The sequence below is a fragment of the Hemicordylus capensis genome, chromosome 2, assembly GCF_027244095.1.
Source record: "Hemicordylus capensis ecotype Gifberg chromosome 2, rHemCap1.1.pri, whole genome shotgun sequence".
NCBI classification, from domain to species: Eukaryota; Metazoa; Chordata; class Lepidosauria; order Squamata; family Cordylidae; genus Hemicordylus; species Hemicordylus capensis.
In genome coordinates this window covers 209,205,421-209,228,573 of record NC_069658.1, presented here as the reverse complement: position 1 = coordinate 209,228,573, position 23,153 = coordinate 209,205,421, and the positions used below count along the sequence as shown (strand labels likewise).

The window sequence follows — 23,153 nt, the reverse complement described above, 5'->3', positions numbered from 1 at the left end:
AAACACACTATTATCAAAAACGCAGCACCGCCTACAACCTCTCAAGAAGAACTTCAAGGTCCAGGAGTCCTGCCCCATCCTCAAGAGACCCCCCCATCACCCACACTCACAATATTCGCCAGCTTGCCGCAGGTCTTCAAGGTGTGGATGGCAAAAGAGGACGACACACTCTCCATGGAGAGACCGTTGACCATGGCGATCTTGTCTCGGGTTCTGCAGGGAGAAGTGGAAGGTGGATCGGGGCCCAGAGCAGGGAGGGTGCAGAGAAGGAGCCCCAAGTTCCAAAGCCCAGGAACTCTCTTCTTCTGAAATCAAACTTTTATTTGTCATTAGTAGGCGAGGACCGCCGTTGACTGGGCAAAGTCATTTTGCATAGATGACGCTTACAGGAAAGTTCAAGAAAATTAAGTATATGTAACAGAGATTTGTATAAATGTGCTTGCAAAAGGGAAGTAAAGAACAGTTGGAAATGTGGAGGATGTCCACTTCAAACATTATTCATTCCATTGATATCATTTTTAGGATGGGAGGAGAGTTGGTCTGGTGGTGGGAAGCATGAGTTGTCCCCTTTGCTAAGCAGGGTCTGTCCTGGTTCGTATTTGGATGGGAGGCCACATGTGTGAGCACTGTAAGATATTCCCCTCAGGGGATGGAGCCGCTCAGGGAAGAGCAGAAGGTTCCAAGTTCCCTCCCTGGCAGCATCTCCAGGTAGGGCTGATGAGAGATTCCTGCGTGCAACCTTGGAGAAGCCACTGCCAGTCTGGGTACACAATACTGAGCTAGAGGGACCGAGGGCCTGACTCAGTAGAAGGCAGCTTCTAATGTTCCTATAAATAATTACCATACACAGTACATTTGAAGGATAGTAAATCTGAATCTGAGAAAGACCTTCTGCTTCTCTGGGGCATGATGTTGTTTTTGAACTACTGAGTGCTAAACATCTGTTGAAAACAGTAACAGTTAAAATATTATTGTTATATTAAGAACTGCTTCTGAAAAGCAGAAAATACAAAAATAATTATTTAAACCTTTTGCCCAGCCTATTCCGGTATAAAAAGTAGTGTATTCAGCTAATTTAAGTGGCTGGATCGTTTATGCAAAATTTGGTATCTGTAGGTCACTGGGAATTATGACTTGATTTTGCACAAACAAATCCACAAACTCACCAAAATATAGATAAGATTATTAGTAGTAGTAGTAGTAGTAGTAGTATCCTGCCTTTCTGTCCCATGAGAAGCATCTTTCTCACCACTGTAAAGTAGCTAAGAAGCACAATTAAAAACCTTCTTCACCCAGGTGTTCTGAAAGTTAGGCCCCCCAGGTGATGTTGGACTACAACTCCCATAATCCCCTGCCACAGTGGGGATGCCAAGTTTCAGAATCCCTGGGTGGATCATAAAATGTAATCAAAAACTAATAAATGAAGCAGCACTTAACAACAAAATGAGCCCCAAAAGGGAAAAAAGGGGAAAGGGAGAAATTTCAACTTGTATTGGTGTCAAAGGCCATATGAGATGGGACAGTAGATCTGGGGCAGAGTATCTGCTTTGCACACAGAAATTCCCAGATTCACTCTCTGGCAGCATCTCTAGGTAGGGCCGGGAAAGACCCCTCCCCGAAACCTTAGAGAGCTGCTGCCAGTCGGTGTTGACAATACAGAGCTAGTTTAACCACTAGGAGACAGAAAAACGGGCTTTAAAGAAACCACTTCCTTATGAGCCCACCCACCCCCAGCCATTGGCTCAAGTGCTGTGATGTCATGGAGTGTCCTTTCCACTGAGGTCTTGAGAATCCCATGGAAGCTTCCCTTCACTGCTTAGCAGCTGCAGACGAAAGAGCCTTCATTTTGCCACTTACTGGAGTCGCCCGTCAGCTGGTCCTCCCGAGACCACATCAGAGATGATGATAGAGGTGTCTCCATCAACGGTGCTGGGACGGTCCCGGCCACCCGAGATGGCAATGCCAAAGCCCTTCCGGGGATCCTGTGTGGGAAAAGGCAACATTTGAACAAGGGACTTCAGAAGGCACCCGCAGAAGGAACCATTTGGTCAGCTTCTTACATTCAGCTGGGGGTGGACTAGAAGACCTCCAGGGTCCCTTCCGACTCTCAAATCCTACCGTTGTATTCTATGGTCCAAAGATAGGGTTCCCCACTGGTCCAATTCTCTCTCCTCCCCCCAAAGTCAACTGACTGCAAAAGCAGCTGCTTTGAAAGAGAAGACTGCTCGCTAATCCACTGTAGCCTGCTCAAGCAAGCGAGTCAAGCCACAAGAAGCAGGTCTGCAGGTTTGGAGTCCTCCTAGACCTGAGGATGCTGCTTCGTCAGGAGGCACCCGATGACACCAGAGCGACACAATGATGTATTTTCTCTCTCCTGCCCCCTGTCCCAGGAGCCCTCAGAGCAGTTTACGACACATCCAAGAAACAAAGCACAGTGGAATTCATTCCGGTGCACCATTAAAATGCCTTGTAACACAGAATTAAGAAGAAGCAACCCTGCAGGATCGAACCAGAGGTCTATGTAACCCAGCTTCCTGCTTCCTAGAGCGGCCAAGAGGGTCACTTCTAGGAAGCTTTGCTTAGTCGCAAACCAAGCTCAAAAGCTAGCCTTTAGTGAATGGAGATAGACTGCTCCTGTGCATGGAGGTGCTAATTAGCTATGACGGCTAATACCTCTCAATCCAGACTGGACTGAAGATCCACCCAATCCAGCATCCGACTTCCCACAGTTGCCACCAAGATTGTGCTGGGAAGCCCACAAGCGTGAAGGCAGTAGCCGTTTACCCTTACAAGGCAACCTCAGTTGTCCATGGAGAAAGTGGCAAGATGTATCATAAGGGAAAAGGGCTCTGCCAGAGCCTCTCTTACTCCCATGCTGCCAGGGGAGTTTAAGAGCCCTTTGCCTGACTCTCCAGTTGAGTGGAAGCCAGGCAGCCAGGCAGTGAACTGCCATCAGTTGAAAATAGGCCTCTTGCTCCAACCCAGTAGCCAAAAAGGGTCTTAAGTTCTCTGGCTCCAGTTGGGTACTCTGAGGAATGATTCTCAATGTTTATCAATATTTATCCCAATGGACTTGCCTTTTACTATGCTTAGGAAACCTCCTCAAAGAAGAAGTTTCCATCCCAGCCAAAGTGACAATGATCCCCTTCCTTCACATAAATGAACAGCTCTGCTCCCAGTGATGACTGTACGGTGGTCACCGCTGGGAACAGAACTGTCCGTTTCTGTGAGGGAAGGAAACATTGTCACTGGGATGAAAACGTAGACCAACAATCCTGTGGGGATTCTCCCTGCTCCAATAACAGAAGTGTGTGAGAAAGGAGCGTGGTGTTCCTCCCAGCACCACTCACCTTGTTCAGCGTCACTGTGTACTGCTCCCAGATCACCATTTCCTCCATGTCGGCAACCTAGGAGAGCCCAAGAGGGAAACAAAATAAGCAAAAATGCAGGCCTGACACAGAGACAGATGCCAAAGCTCCTAGCAAAAAGGATGGCAACCTTCAGCCAGCCAAAGATTTTCTGAACAACGAAAGATGCCACCAATTAAACAGGCCCACCAATCTTTATTTATTAGGAAGGAAAATAATTTTTGAAGACAAAGATGTGTGAACCCTGCAGAAAGCTGGCCCCACTGCAGAACAGGCAACCCCCAATTTCTCTCACAAAGGAATGCATCTTCCAAGAGAGTGGATACATGGCAAACTTATGTATCATCTAGAAATGGAAAAAACGATTTCCCCCTCGCATGCAAATCTAAATTGAACCTATGAGTTCTAGACAATTCATGCCACTAACATTTCTTCCATTGAGCAACAGCCTAATGACTTCAAATCAGCATGGAAAAGCCTTTGAGTCTTCATTGCAAAGGATTTCAGAGCTGGAAGGGACCTGGGAGGTCTTCTAGTCCACCCCCCAACTCAGGGCAGGAATTTGCTGTAGCATCTCTGAAAGGCTCTGCTTGAATTCCATTAGCCCCTTCATGCCTCAGTCTCCCCTGCCCTTTTCCTGGGAACTCCTGTTTCGTAGCCCAGTGCCCACTTTGCCCCCTCCCTACAGCCACTTTTCCTCTAGGCTCTCTGCCCCCTTGGCTCCCCTGCCCCTCCAGATCTCTCCACAAAGCGATAACTGCCTCAACGACCATAGTGAGGTTTTAAACCCAGCCAAACGGACAAGCTTCCCTTCCCTCGCAGGGACCAACTGCTTTGTTCCTGGAATGCTGGGAATGTTTGTGGGTGTTCCGTGCCTTCACGTTGGCTGGCTACACCTGCCACAATGCACATTTCCCTAACTGCACAAAACTTTGTTTTTACAACACCCCCTCTCTGCGCATGATTGAATGCAGGACTACAGGAAGAGGAGGAGGATGCAGGTGGGGACCCCACCTCTCTGCGGGGTCCCCGAAGACCCATCTCGCCGTGTCCCCTGCAGCATTAGCCCAGCCTCCTCCCCACCAGCTGCCAGGGGGCAATCTCCCCCACAGGGCTGGTTAGAACAGCCACCATCCCTTTTATCTCCTCCCAACATTTTCCAGAGACGGACACACTTGCACCTTTGTGGCACCCTTATCCTCACATCAAGGACAGCTACCGGGAAACTCCAACCCTTCTTGATCGGCTGCTGGAGACTTTGTTTCCCCCTCCAGCCAAATCCATTTCCTCTGCAATCGTCCATTGGGGAGGAAGCAGAGAGAGAGAGAGAGAGAGAGAGAGAGAGAGAGAGAGAGAGAGAGAGAGAGAGAGAGAGAGAGAGAGAGGAACTCTTCTTTGGACCCAACACATTCCAGAGCAACACATTCGCCATGGAACAGCACATTGTCCACGTTTCGCAAGGAAGCAAACAGGCCTCGTCAGTAGGTGTCCCATTGCCAGCTCCCAGGGCAGACTGCAGGCAGCCATGGAGGTTCCATTTGACCACCCATGGATAATAGCCATTGACAGACCATTACCTGGCCAACCATTCCCTCTCTTAAAGCGTCCCCAGCCTGTGTCCATTGCCACATCATGTGGTATGGAGTTCCACACGCCAGTGGTGCACTCTGTGAAGGAGGACTCGGAGAAGCAAAGGGTTTTAGAACTGGAAGGATCCTGGGAGACCCTCTAGGCAAAACTCCTGCCCAGTGGATGACAGCATCCCTGGCAGAGGCTGGACAGCCATCGTGATGGGGGTGGGGGCCCCATAAGGGAAGCTGTCCCACTGCCCAACTATCACGACAGTCATGCAATTCTTCCTAATGTTTAGGTTAAATCTGCTACCCTGTCATTTCAGCCTGTGGGTTTGACTCCTGCCCTGAAGAGCAACAGAGAACAAATCCACTCCTCCTTCTAAGTATTTTCGGATTTTTAAATCTCCTTTTAATTCTCTTTCATCTGTCCCGAATCTCCTGATCATCCACGGATTAGGCCACTGGCAACAGACCACCCCTGTGGGGTAGCAGACCCGAGTTCAAATCCTGACTCAGCCATAACACTTCACTGGCGCCGTTGCTCTCTCACATCTCGGCCTACCTCACAAGGTTGTTGTGAGGGCAAAAAGGGGAGGGGGGTTCATATATGGTAGGCAAATCCCTCCCATGTGCTGCTATCATAAGAACAGCGCTGCTGGATCAGGCCCAAGGAGGCCCATCTAGTCCAGCATCCTGTTTCACACAGCGGCCCACCAGATGCCTCCGAGGAGCCCACAGGCAAGAGGTCTGTGCCTGCCCTCCCTCCTGCTGCTGTGGCTCTCCTGCCGCTGGGATTGAGGGGCCTCTGGCCTCTGCGGCGGGAGAGGCGGCTTATAGCCACCAGACTAGTACCAATTCCAAGCCTTTAAAACCTATCTGTTTGGCCTGGCCTTCCAGGGTTTTAACTGTTTAAATGTTTAATTAACTGGTTTTATTCTGTTTTTATCGTTTTGATTTTAATTGTTAACTGGTTTTAATTGTTTTTATTTTGTTGTGAACTGCCCTGAGCCATTTTTGGAAGGGCGGTATATAATTCGAGTAAATAAATAGATAAATAAAATAATAAATTGAGAGACCTGCCCTCCATGAATTTGTCCAAGCCCCTTTTAAAGCCATCCAAGCTGGTGGCCATCACCACATCCCGTGGCTGAGAATTCCATCGATTAATTATGCGCTCTGTGAAAAAGTCCTTCCTCTTGTCGGTCCTAAATTTCCCGACCTTCCGTTTCATGGGGTGACCCCTGGCTCTAGTGGTGTGAGAGAGGCAGAAAAAGTTCTCTCTGTCCACTTTCTCTACTCCAAGCATAATTCCATACTCCTCAGTCATGTCTCCCCTTATTCGCCTCTTTCCCAGACTAAAAAGCCCCAAATGCTGTAGCCTTAACCTCGTAAGGAATGTGCTCTAGGTAGTCTATCATGGCACTAGCACCTCCAATCGCTCGGTGAAGCAAGCAAAGCGCTATCTTCCCCAATCGGCTGCAAGCAAAGCACTATCTTCCCTGATCAGGCGTGTGTAAACAAAACACTACCCACCCACAGTTCTGCATGGCCTACAACGCACACACTCACAAGCTCAAAGCAGCTGAGGACACAGGCAGGCTGGACAGCAACGGTTCAGCTGAAGACAGGCGCTTTACATTTGCAAATGAGTTTGTAATGATTCCCAACTTGGAGCATGGTGTGCGGTGCGTGCTTATAATTCCCTCCCCTCGGCTGGGAATAATCGGAGATGATGAGCCCTTTAAATCCAACCCTGACAAGCGTGACCAGCATGCAAACATTTCATAAAGTGGATCGGCTCTTTCTGCTGAAAACCGTTTTAAAAACATCTTTGCTGGCGACGGACAGCATGTTCCAAGACACTCAGCGGAGGAGCTCAGCACTGTAAAGTAGGTCAAGGTAGCAGCTAGAGGAAGGGAGCAGGAGGGCGGCGAGGGAGAGACTGGAATGGGAAACGGAAACGGGAAATCTCCAGAAAACGAACGGCACATACGAATCTCACTCCTAACAGAAGCGGCTGCTGCAAGATTTCTATCCCAAATTCTTAGCCTGCCAAAGTCCAGCTAGGAGACGGCGAAATAAAACATCTCCTAGAAGTTCAATACAGCCACACATCAGAGGCCTGTTGCAACTCCACATAACTCCCTGTCCTGGACACTTTTGAATTGGACCCTGTCCCACCATGCCTCCCTGGTGGATGCGAGCGGCATCTTTTAGGGCAGAGGCAGCAAGAATGGCCTTGCGTTCAGAGGATGCTGTGTGTTCTGACTCTTCAGGTGCTGGTGCTTTACTACATCTTGTGGCAGGGAATTCCACAAGTGAACTATGGGCTGTGCGCATGAAAACAGAATTTCTCTCCAGCTTGAGTCTCCTGGCAATCAGTTTCACTAGACCACCCCAGATTCCAGTATGAACAAGGGAACAAAACTCTCTAGCCACACCATGCCCAGAGAGCAGCTGCCAGTCTCAGTTTAACCCTATTTAACCTCAAAAGTGGGGCTGCCGTTCTCATGTCACACTCCGTGGAAGTGTGCCCAGCTGGGCAATCCTAGTTAACCCTTTATCGTGTGGGTCATGAGAACAAGCTCCCAGCATTCCCAATGTAGACACACTTTTTCTTATTTGGATACTGTACAACCACAATCATCTTAGCAGATGCATTTTTGACCCCTTTCCTAAGGATCCACAATTTGCCTTGTGTAGCAGCTGTCAGACCGGGCCTTTGGCAAGTTGGAATAATGGGGAAGGGGATACCCCTCAGGCAGTTTATAAAAACAGAACAAGGAGAGTGTCTATCATTTTTATCTGAGCAACACTGGGCGGTTATGTGGCCATTGCAAAATATCCCAAGCCAAAGTTGCTTACATTTCTTTTGCCACTTAGACATTTCTTGAGGTCTCAGCAGAGGACTTAAATTGTTTTTGGTTCTACAAATCAAAGCACTTAACCCATGCAAGATTTCAAAGATCTAATATATCAAGTGCAGGTCGAACTCCAGGTCTTCTGGCCTTTCCACAGAGCCCCTGCATGGAGCACACGGACCACTAGCTGGAGACCGTCTGCCCAAAGCCAAATGGGGCTGTCCACTCTGACTGAAGAAGCTATTCGGAAGATCTGCTGTCCCCAGATATTCCTCCCCATACTTTTCACACTCAAAACTGCAGGGTTGCTTTCCAAAGTCAAACGGTCAGGAGGAGAAACAGGTTCACCGCCCAGAGCCTGCGCCCGAGAATAACTCACGGCGTCCGCTCTAGGCAGCCGATCTTCAGGCCTTGCACACGTAGCCCTGACCAGAGCAGCAGCTCCTTAAGGGAGGCCTGTGGCCAGAGATGCCCCATGTGTGCAGAAGCCGGGCCCCTTGCCCACAGCCTGGGCGGCCCATGCCAGCCAGGAAGGTAAGCGGCAACCCCTGGGAGACACCATCGCTGCTACGGGAATCTCTAACGGTCCAGGGACAAACCTACATTCCTCTTGAGAACAGAAAGTCTGGGCTGAGAGGCGGCAGTGAAGCCGTGGTGATAAGACCTTGAAGATGACGTAGAGCAGGGGATAAGTACCTGGCTTGGAGTGGCTGTTTAGTGAGCATTAAAAGCATCACAAGGGTTGAGGAGAGGTGGTCTTCTGGTAGCAAGCATGACTTGTCTCCATAGCTAAGCAGGGTCTGCCCTGGTTGTATATGATTGGGAGACTTCATGTGTGAGCACTGCAAGAGATTCCCCTCAGGGGATGAAGCCACTCTGGGAAGAGCATCAGAAGGTTCCCAGTTCCCTCCCTGGCAGCATCTCCAAGAGAGGGCTGAGAGAGATTCCTGCCTGCAACCTGGGAGAAGCCGCTGCCAGTCTGTGAAGACAATACTGAGCTAGATGGACCAAGGGTCTGACTCAGTATATGGCAGCTTCCTATGTTCCTAAGGGTTCCTTGGGCGAATGCTGCGGAAGAAGGCCTTGTTGAGGTCGACACGCATCTGGCATTACAAGAAAGGTATCCAAAGGTCTCCTTGCAAGATACGTGGTGGAAGCTTGGCCCGACCAGAGCAGTCTATTGGATTACCCATTTGCTCATCTGGACATTTGGGACTTCAGCAGGACTCTTGTGAGAGATGGGATGGCCAGTGTGGTCCTCTTTCCCCCTGGCTATTTACTTTGGAGACCCAAGTCAAGGAGGACATTCTGGGTTTATGCCACACAGGAATCACTTTGACCCTGGTTTTAGGAACAGAGGAAGCTGCCTTATACTGAGTCAGACCCTTGGTCCAGCTTGCTCACTATTGTCTACCCAGACTGGCAGCGGCTTCTTTACGGTTGCAGGCAGGAGTCTCTCTCAGCCCTATCTGGAGATGCTGTCAGGGAGGGAATGTGGAACCTTCTGCAGGCAAGCAGGCAGATGCTCTTCCCAGAGTGGCCCCATCCCCTAAGGGGAAGATCTTACAATGCTCACCCACGTAGTCTCCCATCCAAATGCCAACCAGGGTGAACCCTGCTTAACAAAGGAGGCAACTCATGCTTGCTGCCACAAGACCAGCTCTCTTGGTATGTATACAAATTATGATTATTTATTGTTTCCTACATATACTGTTTCATAACGCTATTTTAGCTAAGTTGTTCTACTGAATTTTGTTACTATAATGTCTGCAAGTCTTACAGCATAGAGAGCTTCATGCACATCTTTTAGGGATTGGTGATTTTCTATCGGGTGATAACATTGTTTCAGCTTCCTATGTTCCTGCAGCAGCCCAGAAGAATCTAGCATGCATTCACATATGAAACTTCCTTCAACGGAGTCTGACCCGGGGTCCATCTCGCCCAGACGGTCTACACTGGCTGGCAGCATTTCTCCAGGGTTTCGGGCAGGGTCTTCCCCAGCCTTCCCTGGAGAGGCGGCCAGGGATTGATCCTGGGAGATTCTCCATGCCAAGCAGGGGCTCCATCAGTGAGTTATGGAATCTCCCCTAAATATACAAAACTGCCGTAAACCAAGCCAGACCCTCAATCCCTCTAGCTCAGTATTGTCTGCACAGACTGGCAGCAGCTCTCCAAGTTTAAGACAGAGAAGTGTCGTCCAAACAGAGATGCTTGACCCTGGGGCCGTCTGCCTGCAAAGCAGGGGCTGTGCCAGAACGTTGTTGTTGGAGACGGAGTTCTCCCCTGCTAACTGGGCAAAGAGGCTCCTTTTTAACTTGGTGACTCCCTTTATTGAGCAGGGGGAGAGCAACTGGCCTTGTCCATCCCCAGCACAGCATCCCTCCAGTGGATGTTGCTGGTGTCTATCTCATGTTTCCTTTTAGCTTGTGAGCCGTTTGGGGACAGGGAGCCATCTTTATTTATTTTTCTCTGTGTAAACCGCTTTGGAAACTTTTGTTGAAAAGCGGTATATAAATTGTTGTTGTTGTCCCGGTGCATCGACCTTTTGCACCAACTGTCCTAATGACCACGAGGGGCACTGGGTGTAGAGATAAGGAGTGAGGGTCTCTCCAGCTGCTCTTCTACCTGTCCCCACTCTATGACCCTTGATTGGACTCTTCAGGTATTTCCTGTGAGAGACAGATCCACTGTTCCCGGCATGTGCACTCACACATTTTTGGATGTCCGCTCAGTTCATTTTAGATCCCGCTCAGGTTAAATCAGGAAGGCTCCACTCTGAATGCACATGGTGCGCACACACTGCCTTGATCCTGCCGCCCAGAACAAAACTCATTCCGCACAGAGGTGGAAAAAATTAGAGAGAACGCTGGTCAGAGCCCCTTTCTTTCCTCTTAGAGGGCAGATGGAAACATCTCTCTCTCCCTGCCTATTCATGATGTAGCTCTATAGAGGAGGGTTAGGTCTTTCCTATCCAAAGTGTACTTCACCAATAAATCTACTTCGTATTTAGTTCTACAAGAATCTCCAGGCGTCTTCTATAAATAGCTGCAACAACGAAACTCTGCATTCTACTCTGTCACTGGAGTGGAAAACTTTAGTGCTCTGCTAATTAACTGGGGGTGAACATTACAACCCCCAACAGCTGTGGATGCTGTCAAAGAAACAGCCAGACCTTAATCTTTGCCTCTAGCCTTCAGCCCTTAGAAGTAGAGTGCCTCTGCACATGGAAGATCCACTCAGCATTGACAATAACCTGGAGCTCTCTGACTTCACCAAATGTTCCAACGACTCTCCAGCAACCTCCACATATTTCAAAGAGTAAGTATCAAAGCATCATATTGAGAAAATTTCCCATTTGCTAAAATACAGCAAACACAGTTTATCAACAAGTTCAAATAGTCCTTTCAATAGCAAGAAATTGTGCATATAGTAACTGATAAAGTAGGTCTATTTGAAGCTGCCTTACATAAGCGTGGTGAAGCCAGCGTGGTGTAGTGGTTAGAGTGCTGGACTAGGACCAGGGAGACCCGAGTTCAAATCCCCGTTCAGTCATGATACCTGCTGGGTGACTCTGGGCCAGTCACTTCTCTCTCAGCCTAACCTACTTCACAGGGTTATTATGAGGAGAAACTTAAGCATGTAGTACACCGCTTTGGGCTCCTTGGAGGAAGAGCGGGATAGAAAATGTAATAAATAAATAAATAAGAACATCAGAACAGCCCTGCTGGATCAGGCCCAAGGAAGCCCATCTAGTCCAGCATCCTGTTTCACACAGTGGCCCACCAGATGCCGCTGGAAGCCACAGGCAGGAGTGGAAAGGGGCATGCCCTCTCTCCTGCTGTTACTCTCCTTCAACTGGGACTCAGAGGCATCTTGCCTTGGAGGCTGGAGGTGGCCCACAGCCCTCCGACTAGTAGCCGTTGATAGACCTCTCCTCCATGAAGTCATCCAAACCCCTCTTAAAGCCATCCAGGTTGTTGGCTGTCACCACATCCTGTGGCAGAGAGTTCCACAAGTGGATCATACGTTGTGTGAAAAAGTACTTCCGTTTGTTGGTCCTAGACCTCCTGGCAGTCAATTTCATGGAGTGACCCCTGGTTCTAGTGTTGTGTGAGAGTGAAAAGAATTTCTCTCTATCCACTTTCTCCACACCATGCATGATTTTATAGACCTCCATCATGTCTCCCTGCAGTCGTCTTTTTTCTAAACTAAAAAGCCCCAAGTGTTGTAACCCTGCCTCCTAAGGAAGGGGCTTCAGGCCCCTGATCATCTGGGTTGCCCTCTTCTGCACCTTCTCCAGTTCAACAATGTCCTTTTTCAAATGTGGTGACCAGAATTGTACGCAGTACTCCAGGTGTGGCCGCACCATCGTTTTGTATAATGGCATTCTAAGGGCCTTCTTCTTCTGCTGAGTCAGACCATGGGTCCATGTACTGTCTACACTGACTGGCAGCATTCTCCAAGGTTTCAGGCTCAGGGGTCTTTCCCAGTCCGACCTGGAGATGCTGCCAGGGATTGAACCGGGGACCTTCTGCATGCCTAGCAATGCTCTACCACTGAGCAAGGGCCTGTTCCTAAGGGCAATGACCCACTGCATTATCTCCGCAAATGCCAAGCCCTATTCACATTCAAACAGCATTCCATTCCTTACTGGCTGCCTCTGCTTTTAACAGCACAGAGAGGCAGAAAATCTACTGCTCCTGCTGCAGCCTCTGCATGGTGGGAAATGGGTGCACCTGTTGAATCTCCACCTGGAGATGTCTAGCTGTGGAAAGGAGCTATGCCAGGGGAAGGAAAGATGGCATACAGGTCTGCTCTGCAATTCTTTGACATTAGGAACATAGCAAGCCGCCTTGTACGGAGTCAGTCCCTTGGTCTATCTAGCTCAGTATTGTCTGCACAGACTGGCAGCGGCTTCTCCAGGTTGCAGGCAGGAATCTCTCTCAGCCCTAGCTTGGAGATGCTGCCAGGGAGGGAACTTGGAGCCTTCTGCTCTTCCCAGAGCGGCTCCATCCCCTGAGGGGAATATCTGGCAGTGCTCACACATGTAGCCTCCCATTCAAACGCATACCAGAGCAGATCCTGCTTAGCAAAGAGGGCAGTTCCTGAGCCCCATGCGTTAAATGGGAATTCACAGGGCCTCAATCCATACTACAGTCCCCCAGAAGCCATGCTCCCCCTGCAAAGCCCAGTGGGTTGACCCTGCATGTTCCACGGAGACTCAAAATACCTTCTACACGTGCTCAGAGGCACAGTACTGTTGAAGCATTCAGAAGAGGCCCTCGGGATCAATCCTCACTGAGCCCAGTCAGAGGAAAAGAGAGCTGGTCTTGTGGCCGCAACCATGCCTTGTCCCCTTAGTTAAGCAGGGTCTGCCCTGGTTGCAAATGAACGGGAGACTAGAAGTGTGAGCACGGCAAGATATTCCCCTCAGGGGATGGAGCCGCTCTGGGAAGAGCATGTAGGCTCCAAGTTCCCCATCTAGGCTCCAAGTTCCCCATCCAGGCTCCAAGTTCCCTCCCTGGCAGCATCTCCAAGATCGGGCTGAGAGAGATTCCTGCTCGCAACCTTGGAGAAGCCGCTGCCAGTCTGTGAAGACAATACTGAGCAAGATAGACCAAGGGTCTGACTCAGTAGATGGCAGCTTCCTATGTTCCTAATCCTTGGAGAAAAGTCTCTGAGCATATGCAGAGTACTTGCTCCTCAGGCTCCACCCAACACCCAGGCCCAGTGGCTTAAAGGGCCCGGTTGTTGTTGAATTCCAACCCGGCAGACTGGATCTGTGACGCCTCCAGTTCCACTCCCGCTTCTTGAATTACAAGAGGAGAGAGAGAGAGAGAGGGAGAGGCTTTCCTAAGCAGGCCTCTCTCACAGATCATGTGCTCAGAGATAAGTGCATTTTTGCAAGCTGGAAATGGGTCGCACACACACACACACACACACACACACTTGCCTGGAATCTCACGGCCATGTCCCGCACTGACACCGCAGGCCGGTGCCCCATTCTCTGGTTGCTGAGCTGGCGGCTTCCGGCCCACTGGGCTCCCTCCGCCCTGGGAGGTGGCCTTTCTGCCTGCGGGGTCCGGCTGCTTTCTCCCGGCTGGAGCCACCCTTGCAGCTGCCTGCCCCCTGCCCCTCCCCACTCCCCTCTTCTCCCCAGTCTCACCCCTTGTCACCGTGTCCAGGTGGAACCAGAGAGGCACACCCAGTCCCAGGTGAGGCCAGAGAACTCCAGCTCTGCAAACAAAGAGGCCAGAGAGGCCCACGGCATGCCAAGAATGTGGATCACGCAATAATCTTGACTTACGGTTGCCAACATTGACACACACACACACACACACACACACACAGAGCCCAGAGCCAACAGAGGGGGAAATATCCCGGAAGGGAAAACAAGGCAGCTTCAGGTGCAGGAGAAGGACTTCCGGAGCAGAAGGCAAAACCCCCAAAGAGGCCAGAAGCAGGAAGAGCTCCCCAGCCAGACTCCAGCGTCGTCGTCTAAGTCACGGGCCCAGCAGGGTCCGCATATCTGCCCCTCCGCCTTTTTGTTCCATGCTGCCTGTCAACCAAGCAGCTTCAATGCCGCCGCTTCTACGGGGCCGGATCAGGCCACACGGAAACCGGAGCTGAGCGGCCGGCGGAAGCACGGACAAAGCACGTCCCGCTCCGGGCCTCAGTCTCCCCAGCTGCAAAATGGGAACTCGTGCTCAAGAGGACAGGCACAACGGCTTGTTCCTTAAGGCTGTGATAACAATAATTAATAATAATAAACTTTGTTAGCCGCCCCATGACAAACTGTTCTCTGGGCAGCTCACAACACAGCATTAAAACATCAAGGAAAAGCACATAGTTATTTTATTTATTTATTGTCGCATTTATAGACCGCCTTTCGTGAAAAGGCAACCCCAAGGCAACCCCACACCACACCACAAAATACAAAACAAAACAGTTTAAAGAATGGGGGGGGGTCCCTGAACTGTCTGCCACTGAGGGCCTTTTGCTAATTTAGGGGTGCCAACTGACTCAAGCTAGTAGCTATGGGGCACAGCCCCCTGCCCGCCCCCCGCTTTGCATGCAGAAGGTCTCAGGTTCAGTCCCTGGCAGCATCTCCAGGCAGGGTTGGAAAAGATCCCACCTGAACTCTGCAGAGCCTGCTGCCAGTCTGTGCAGACAATGCTGAACCAGACAGACCAAGGCTCAGACTCAGACCTTGACGCATTTTCTTTGGATCTAGGACCCAGCTCAAAAATGTGGGAGTCAGCAATGTGGACACCGGGTCAAATTATTGGACTTAGTGGCAAATATTTGGGGGTGGGGGACGGGAATGGGCTTCTCTTTCTCTCCTTTATAAAAGAGCTGATCCTGTCGGAGCAAGCATTGTCCCCTCCGCTAAGCAGGTCCACATTTGGTTTGCATTTGGATGGGTGATGACATGTGAGCACTGTAAGAGATGCCCCTTGGGCGGTGGGGGTCATAGTTCAGTGGAAGAGCATCTGCCTGCTTGCATGCAGCATCTCCAGGTAGGGGCCGGGAGAGACCCCTGCTGGAAACCTTGGCGAGCTGCTGCCAGTCAGTGTGGACAATACTGAGCTAAGTGGAGCGACGGCCTGACTCAATATTAGGCAGCTTCTTAGAGGGGAGGAGAGTTGGTCTTGAGGTAAAGGCAAAGTGTGCCGTCGAGTCGGTGTCGACTCCTGGCGCCCACAAAGCCCTGTGGTTGTCTTTGGTAGGATTTTAAAAACCCAGAAATGCAAGAGCTTCGCAAGACAAAGCCCTATTTGTGTGTGGTGTGGGTCGGAGGATCTGGAAGGGACTTCGGGGGTTTGGCTGGTGTGTGAACGCACACCCTCTCTTCCAGAGGCAATTCGGGGGCAGAAGCCCTGTCTGTCAAGCCTCATGGTGCCAGGGGGACCGTGCAGAGACCCTCTGGCTAATAAATAGTTATTTAATATATAATGATTTATTAGCCAGGGAGCCACACTCTCGGCCCCCAACCCCAGGCCTTGCAGGGAAGAGCCCGGTCCTAGATACCCAGGGTAGGTATCCCACCCACCCACCCCACGCCGTTCCTTGGCACCTCAAGGGACAAGGAAGGTGAACTCTCCGAAGGAAAAGACGAGGGGCTGGCATGGGAGACGGGAATGAAGAGCTGGGCTGCCCCGCGAGAGACCGGCGGCGTCTGGTCCCGGCTGGCCACACCTGCTCACCGTTGCGTCTCCAAGACCCGGGACTGCAGCAAGGCCCAGGCCGCAGCGGGCTTGGTTCCGCCGGCAGCAGCAGCAGCAGAGCAGAGCTCCCTTCTTGCTCGGCGGCCGCAGCAGATATTGACGGGCGAGGCCAAAGGGGGGAGAGAGGAGTTGAGGTTGCCCAACTGGGGGAAGCAAACAGAGGCCCGGCCGGGAATGTTGCCGGGCGGGAAGCTGGGGGAAGCCAAGAGATGAGAGGGCTCAAAGGGCAGCCAAACAGATCCTGAGCGGATCAGCAGAGGAAGGACTTGCAAACAGAAACGACCAGCTTAACTCCTCAGGCCTCAGGATGCACAACTGGCATTTGCTGAGCAAACAGCAGCTGACCTTGCGCCCGTCCTGGTCACCTTCCTCCCCGGCCCGGCCTGCCTTGCCTTCCACTGGCCACTGTTTCTTTGCTTCTAAATTAAAAGCGCCTCAGGGCAGGAACCTGTCTCTTCAAACCAGTTAGCACTGGGGTGGTGCAGCAAAGGCAGGAGAGAAGTCCTTTCCCACCCAGCCTGCGGAACTCCTTGCCACATGATGCGGCCGCTGGCTCGGATCGCTTTACAAAAAAGGAATTAAGGCACATTTACAGAAGATCACCCCCCGCCCCGTAATTCTGAACGAACCCCGCTGTCTAGACATGATACCAGATTTGGAAGGGGGACGCTCGGGACAGTGACTCAGACAGAGACAGCCACGAGTCGATAATTCTGCCGCCGCTCCACACTGGGAGCACAGTCTACAGCAGAAGCTGCAGGGAAGGAGTGACAGCCAGACCAGCAGCTCATCCAGAGGCACGGCAGGACACCCTCCTGTGGCCGGGTCCTTGGGACGCACAGGCGCCTTTAACGGCTGGACTTACTCATTCCTCGGGGAACAGGAGTGTCGGCTCTTTCGTGGAGCACACGCGTTGGGAACTGCCCGGCCAGAGGGCGGCTTGGCTACCCGAGCCCAACCTGAGCAGGCCCCAAACGCACCCAGCCGTCTACCAGGCTTCGGAAGAGGGAGCCCGTCCTCCGCCTAGAAGGGTGTTTCCTCCTCAGCCACCTCCGCCAAACTGGTTGGACGGGAAAAAATAACCGCAGAGAGAAACCTGCTGCTGCCGCCGCCGCCAGACGGGCCTCCTTCGCCCGCTTCCACTTTCGGACACAGCGAGGAGAAGGAGGAGGAGGGCCGTAAAGCGGGGAGGCTGAGAGGGCAATTCCCCGCCCGTTTACACAAGCCAGCCAGCCTCGCTGTGCTTAATGGGGCTGACTCCCCAGGAGGCCTTTCGGATCGCTGGCTTACAAGAGGTGCTGCTGACCCCACGGTGACTCCCGGCCCATTGCTGTCTGGTTTATGGGGGAAAGAAAATGGGGGTTGAGGGTTGCTATGGGGAGAGGGGGAGCTAAACAGACACCCCCATCCCATATCTGGAGGGAGAGCTTTTAACGAAGAACATGCCAATGTACCAGATTCGGTTGTGTGGTCAGTTCTGTCAACATAGATTTAACATAATACCCTAACCCCTGCTAAATGGGCAAAGAGGCACCTTTTAACGTGGTGATTCTCTTTATTTAGCAGGGGGAGAGTAACTGGCTCTATCCGTCCCCAGCACAGCATCCCTCCAGTGGCTGTTGCTGGGGTCTATCTTGTGTTTCTTTTTAGATTGTGTTTCTTTTTAGATTGAAAAAAAAAAAATCAATCTGACTGGTTAGAGTGCTGGACTAGGACCGGGGAGACCCGAGTTCAAATCCCCATTCAGCCATGAAACTAGCTGGGTGACTCTGGGCCAATCACTTCTCTCTCGGCCTAGCCTACTTCACAGGGTTGTTGTGAAAGAGAAACTTAAGTATGTAGTACACCGCTCTGGGCTCCTTGGAGGAAGAGCGGGATAGAAATGTAATAATGATGATGATGATGTGTGGCAGATGTTTGTCTGCTTCTGACTACAAACAGACAAACATCTGCCACACAATACACCAGATATAACTGTAGTAGAGAAGAAAGAAAAACAAGTCAAAATAATCGACATAACAATATCAGGGGATAGCAGAATAGAAGAAAAAGAAATAGGAAAAAATCACCAAATACAAAGATCTACAAATTGAAATTGAAAGGCTGTGGCAGAAAAAGACCAAAATAATCCCAGTGGTAATTGGCGCCCTGGGTGCAGTTCCCAAAGACCTTGAAGAGCACCTCAACACCATCGGGGCCACAGAAATCACCATCAGCCAGTTACAAAAGGCAACTTTATTGGGAGCAGCCTATATTCTGCGACGATATCTATGACAACCGACAATAAAATTCTGGCATCCCAGGTCCTTGGGAAGGACTCGATGTCTGGATAAAACAAACCAGTCAATAACACCTGCCTGACTGTGTAAATAAATAAATAAATAAATAATAGAGCACCTTCCTTATGAGGCAAGACTACAACACCTGGGGCTATTTAGTTTGGGGGAAAAGACGACTGTGGGGAGACATGATGGAGGTCTATAAAATCATGCATGGTGTGGAGAAAGTGGAGAGAGAGAAATATCTAGACCACTAGAAAGAGGGGTCATCCCATAAAATTGATTGCTGGGAAATCTAGGACCAACAAACGGAAGTACTTTTTCACACAACGCATCATCCACTTGTGGAATTCTCTGCCACAAGATGTGCTGACGGCCAATAACCTGGATGCCTTTAAGAAGGGTTTGGATATAACTTCATGGAGGAGAGGTCTATCAACGGCTACTAGTCGGAGGGCTACAGGCCACCTCCAGCCTCCAAGGCAGGATGCCTCTCAGTCCCAGTTGAAGGGGAGTCACGGCAGGAGAGGGGGCCTGCCCCTTTCAACTCCTGCCTGTAAGCTCCTAGAGGCATCTGGTGGGCCACTGTGGGAAACAGGCTACTAGACTAGATGGGCCTCCTTGGGCCTGATCCAGCAGGGCTGTTCTGATGTTCTGAACCATGGCTGGGAACCCCTGCCTGAAACAAAAATGTAATTCAAAGGGATGCACCACTCAACAGCGCCAATGTGGGGGCCAAGACCCATCCAGGGAGGACAGGCCTATCCATGGCTACTACTAGCCTTGGTGGCTATAGCCGCCTCCAGGCTCAGAGGCAGGAGGCCCCTCAATCCCAGGGGCAGGGTAGCAACAGCAGGAGAAAGGGCAGGGCCCTCACCGGAACACGAGGCGGGGAGTGTGCGGGCGGAAGTGGGATCATGCGTGCGGTGTGTGTTTTTACCACTTTCAACTCCAACCACGGGAGAAGCCACAACTTCTATGGCTTCTCCGCTGCTTATTGATATAACCATGGTCAGAGGTGCACCTAGGCAATTTTGGAGCCTGGACCGAAAAGCCTTGCTGGACCTCCCCACTGCAAGTTAAACATCATCCCCACCACACACACACACACACACACACACACACACACACACACACACACACACACACACTTTTTAACACAATGGGTTCTTGAGGGCACAAACAGCCACTGAACTCACAAGAACGTAAGACTATAAAACAGGTATATTGGTGCCAATCTGCAGCAGCAGAAACATGTCAACACACAACTCAACAGATTCCCATCCCACATATTTCTTTCCCCCACTCCCTGTTCTGTCTCTAAAGCACAGGTCACAATCTCACTTGGCCTCCCAGCACCATCGGTGACCATAGCACCCAGGACAGACTAAGGCGGATTTGGGGGCCCCCAGGGGGTGCAGCGGCCCTGGATTTCGGCCCCAAAGTTCAGGGCTAAGAGGCCACTGACCATGGTTAGCCAAACCGGGTGTGATGTCATTTTGCTTTCTGGAGAGAGAAGCGCTGTTAGCAGGAGTGTCGTTTTGATTGAGTGGATGGGTTCAAAGACCCTGCCCCCCTCCCTATTTTCTTCATTATCTCCCTTACTCCGCTGGGGGGAGGGTGAACATGGCCCCCCCCTCCACTAGCTACGCCCCTGGTTGCTAGCCAGTAAAAACAGTGTGCATGTGCGAAACCTCTCTAGTCGTCATCGCCTGCCTGATTTTCATGATCCCGATACCTGGATAATGCCAAGTTAGCCACTCAGGGATGGCAGTTAATGTTCATGTCCCCATTTTGGAGACGCTGTTGGGCAACCCCCAGCCTGCAGCTCACCAGAACCACAGAGGACTCTGTTAGGGAGGGAGGGAGAGGCGAAGGGAGCTAGAGCTCATTCATTATTTCACAATTAGGAAAGGTTTGATCTGAGCCCAAGGTTCTCCCCCTTGGCTGGAAACAAGGGACAAAGGGCACCCTGTTAGGACAGACAATTTGGGGCTGAAATAAGGGACATCCCTGCTCATCAGGGGCTGCTGGTAACCCTACTGTGGGCTTCCCGGAGGCATCTGGTGGGCCACTGGGTGAAACAGGGTGCTGGACTAGATGGACCTCCTTGGGCCTGATCCAGCAGGGCTGTTCTGATGTTCTTAAACCTTGCATTTAAGTGCTCGTGTGCACAGTTCCATATTCCTGAGCACTCAGTGAGAGTGATGCAGCTCTACTATGAAATAAGAATATTTATACGCCACTTTTCAACTAAAAACAAAAACAAAACCTTCTCAAAGCGGTTCACCGTGAACCTGCTGGCTCCTTGTCCACCACAAACAAACTTTGCAAGGAGCCACGCCCCCCCCCATGCCAGTTTTGACACCAAGATTCTGGCCACTGGGCACAGAGGGTTAAAACGACGACGAAAGAAAAGAGCCACACTCTGGCTGGTGTGGGTGGGCTTTTTCCCCGGGCCATTTTGGCAACCAGAGTTCTCGCTCAGCCAGAGATCACAAGGAGTGAATCACTGCCCTTTGGTCACGCTGGGGCTACATTTCCGCCTCGGCCTCTCCTTAAGGCAAGTTTGCAAACATGAAAGAGAGGGACCCAAAGCCTCTTTAAGCAGCAGCACGACAGCAGCAGAAGAAGCAGAAGAAATTATGTAGAGAGCTGGAAACCGAGGCATCAAACCAGGATTGAGTGCCTGGGAGGATGCACTTAGTTCCACACCAAAAACTCTTCTTGGAGCATAGGAAGCTGCCTCCTTCCGAGTCAGACCTTTGGACCACCTCACTCAGTATTGTCTGCACAGACTGGCAGCGGCTTCTCCAAGGTTGAAGGCAGGAGTCTCTCTCCGCCCGATCTTGACGATGCCGCCAGGGAGGGAATTTGGGACCTTCTGCATACAAGCAGGCAAGCAGGCGCTCTTCCCAGAGTGGCCCCATCCCCGAAGGGCAATCTCTTACAGTGTTCACATGTGGTTTCTCATCCAAATAAAACCCAGGGTGGACCCTGCACAGCAAAGGGGACCATTCATGCTTGCTTCCACAAGACCAGCTCTCCTCCCAGCCTCCTGAGCTGCTCCAATAAGAATCAGTCATAGAAGTCTATAGAGGCACAGAGGGGTTAAAGGGCTTTGGCAGTGGGGTCACAGCTCAGGGAGAGAGCCCCCCCCCCGCTTTACACCAGGTTCTATCCCTGGTGGCAGCATCTCCAGGTCGGGCTGGCAAAGACCGCTTCCTGGAGAGCTGCTGCCAGTCAGTGTAGAGATGCCGGACTCAGAAAAAGGCGGCTTCTTATGTCCCTGTAGTGGGGCATTTTGGAGTGGGTGGGGAACAACTCTGCCCCACACCAGGGGCGTAGCTGGGGAGAGGGTGGGGCCTGTGTTTGCCCCTCTCCCCAACGGCCTCTTGGAGTGAGAGAGAGAATGAAGAAAAGGGGGGTGGGGTGGAGCTGGGGCCCCCCCATCGGCTCAGTGATAGCGCCGACACCGCTGCCCCACACATTCGACTTCCCAAAGGGGACAGAGAGTCTCTTCTGCCTCAGTCCTGAACATCTTCTCAGGACGCATCCAGACCAAGTCCCCGCGAGTCACAACAGCCTCCCCACCGCAGGACGGAGTCGGGACTAACTCCGTTCAGGCGCTGCGGCTTCTTTTCTCCCAAGCCCGCTTGAGGGCTGCAGGAATCCGGCAGGATCCCGGCGGCGGGCGCTTCCTCCAGGGGTCCAGCAGGGAGGGCGGGGCGAGGGTGTCTCTGGCTGCGGCTGCACCACCCCTATCGGGTGGGGCAGGGGGGCGCATCATGGGACTGCAGCTCAAGGAGGGGGGCAGGAGCGCGGGGACTGAGGCCGCGCGGGCAACAAGAGGAGGGCGAGAGGAGCCGGCGGCGGCGACCATGGCCCTCCTCCTCCTCCTCCAGCACGTGCGAGCGAGCCCCAAGGCAGCCCCGCTGCTGCTGCTGCCGCCGCCCAGGCAGGCAAGGCCCACTCAAGCGGCGAAAGCTGCTCGGCGACTCCTCCTCCAACGCCCCACCGGTGGCGGCGGCACCTGCCAGGCCGGGCTCCAGCCAGGAAACCCTGCCCCGGAGGAATCGGGGGGGGCTCTCCGAGGGCACCCTTGGGGGCAGGATCGAGGCCGGGGGGGGCGCAGGCTCGGCTCCCCCGCTTCCTCGTCCTCCTTCCCAGGAAGAAGCCCAGCGCGGGCGTCCTTCGTCCCACGGGGAGGCCAGGCGTGCGCCCTGGGCGCACGGGCGCCTTTTGGAGACGGCAGCGGGGCCCCTTTCCAGTCGGGGGGGGGCGGGCTGGGACTCGGTCTCTCCCCCCTCACTTACCGGCCTGCTGGCAGGAGCCCCAAGCGCGGGGGTGGGGGGGGGCACGCACTATCCGCAGCAAACTTTCCTCCCGGGCCGCGCGCAGGTGAAACTCTTTGCCCAGGTATGTGGGCGCGCCTGCCGCTCCGAGGCCGCCTCCAGCCTTAACCCCTTCTGCGCCGGGCATCCCAGGCGCGGGTGGGGGCACCAGAGAAAACGGGGCGGGCGGCGCCGAAGGGCCCCTTGGCTAGGCCAGCTGGGGCCCGCCTGTTAGATTGCTGGCACAGGAAGGGGGGGTGGGGTGGGGGCGGCTGGCTCTCTAAAGGGGTGCTCCCCCCCCCGCTCCGGAGCCACCCTTGAGGTGGAGCTGTTCTTGTAAGTCGCTCGAGCAAAGCAATCTAGACTCTTGTGGCACGCAAAAGACAAACCCCGGATGATGCTTTTAAGCATGGCAGCAACTGGTCTCTTTCAGAGGCAGTGTGGCACAGTGGTTAGAGAGTGCTGGATGGGGAAGCCATGGCGCAGATTCCAGCAGGAGAGCAACTTAT

The 23,153-nt window shown here is 52.2% G+C and overlaps 1 protein-coding gene across 3 annotated transcripts in view; it reads right to left on the bottom strand.

Annotated features, from left to right (window-relative positions):
- Window positions 1-22,705, bottom strand: part of TJP3 (tight junction protein 3) — a 46,574-nt gene extending 23,869 nt beyond the window's left edge. Inside the window, exons 1-4 of one of the 3 annotated variants that reach the window (XM_053304106.1) lie at window positions 22,627-22,705; window positions 3,351-3,407; window positions 1,858-1,982; window positions 111-213 (exon numbers count right to left, since the gene is read on the bottom strand). In XM_053304106.1, coding sequence (XP_053160081.1) covers window positions 111-213; window positions 1,858-1,982; window positions 3,351-3,398 — 276 coding nt within the window. In that variant the 5' untranslated portion in view covers window positions 3,399-3,407; window positions 22,627-22,705. Of the gene's footprint in view, window positions 1-110; window positions 214-1,857; window positions 1,983-3,350; window positions 3,408-6,511; window positions 6,660-16,010; window positions 16,139-22,626 lie in introns of those variants that run through there. The other 2 variants (XM_053304107.1, XM_053304105.1) reach the window with 2 other exon arrangements.
- Window positions 22,706-23,153: the final 448 nt, after the last annotated feature.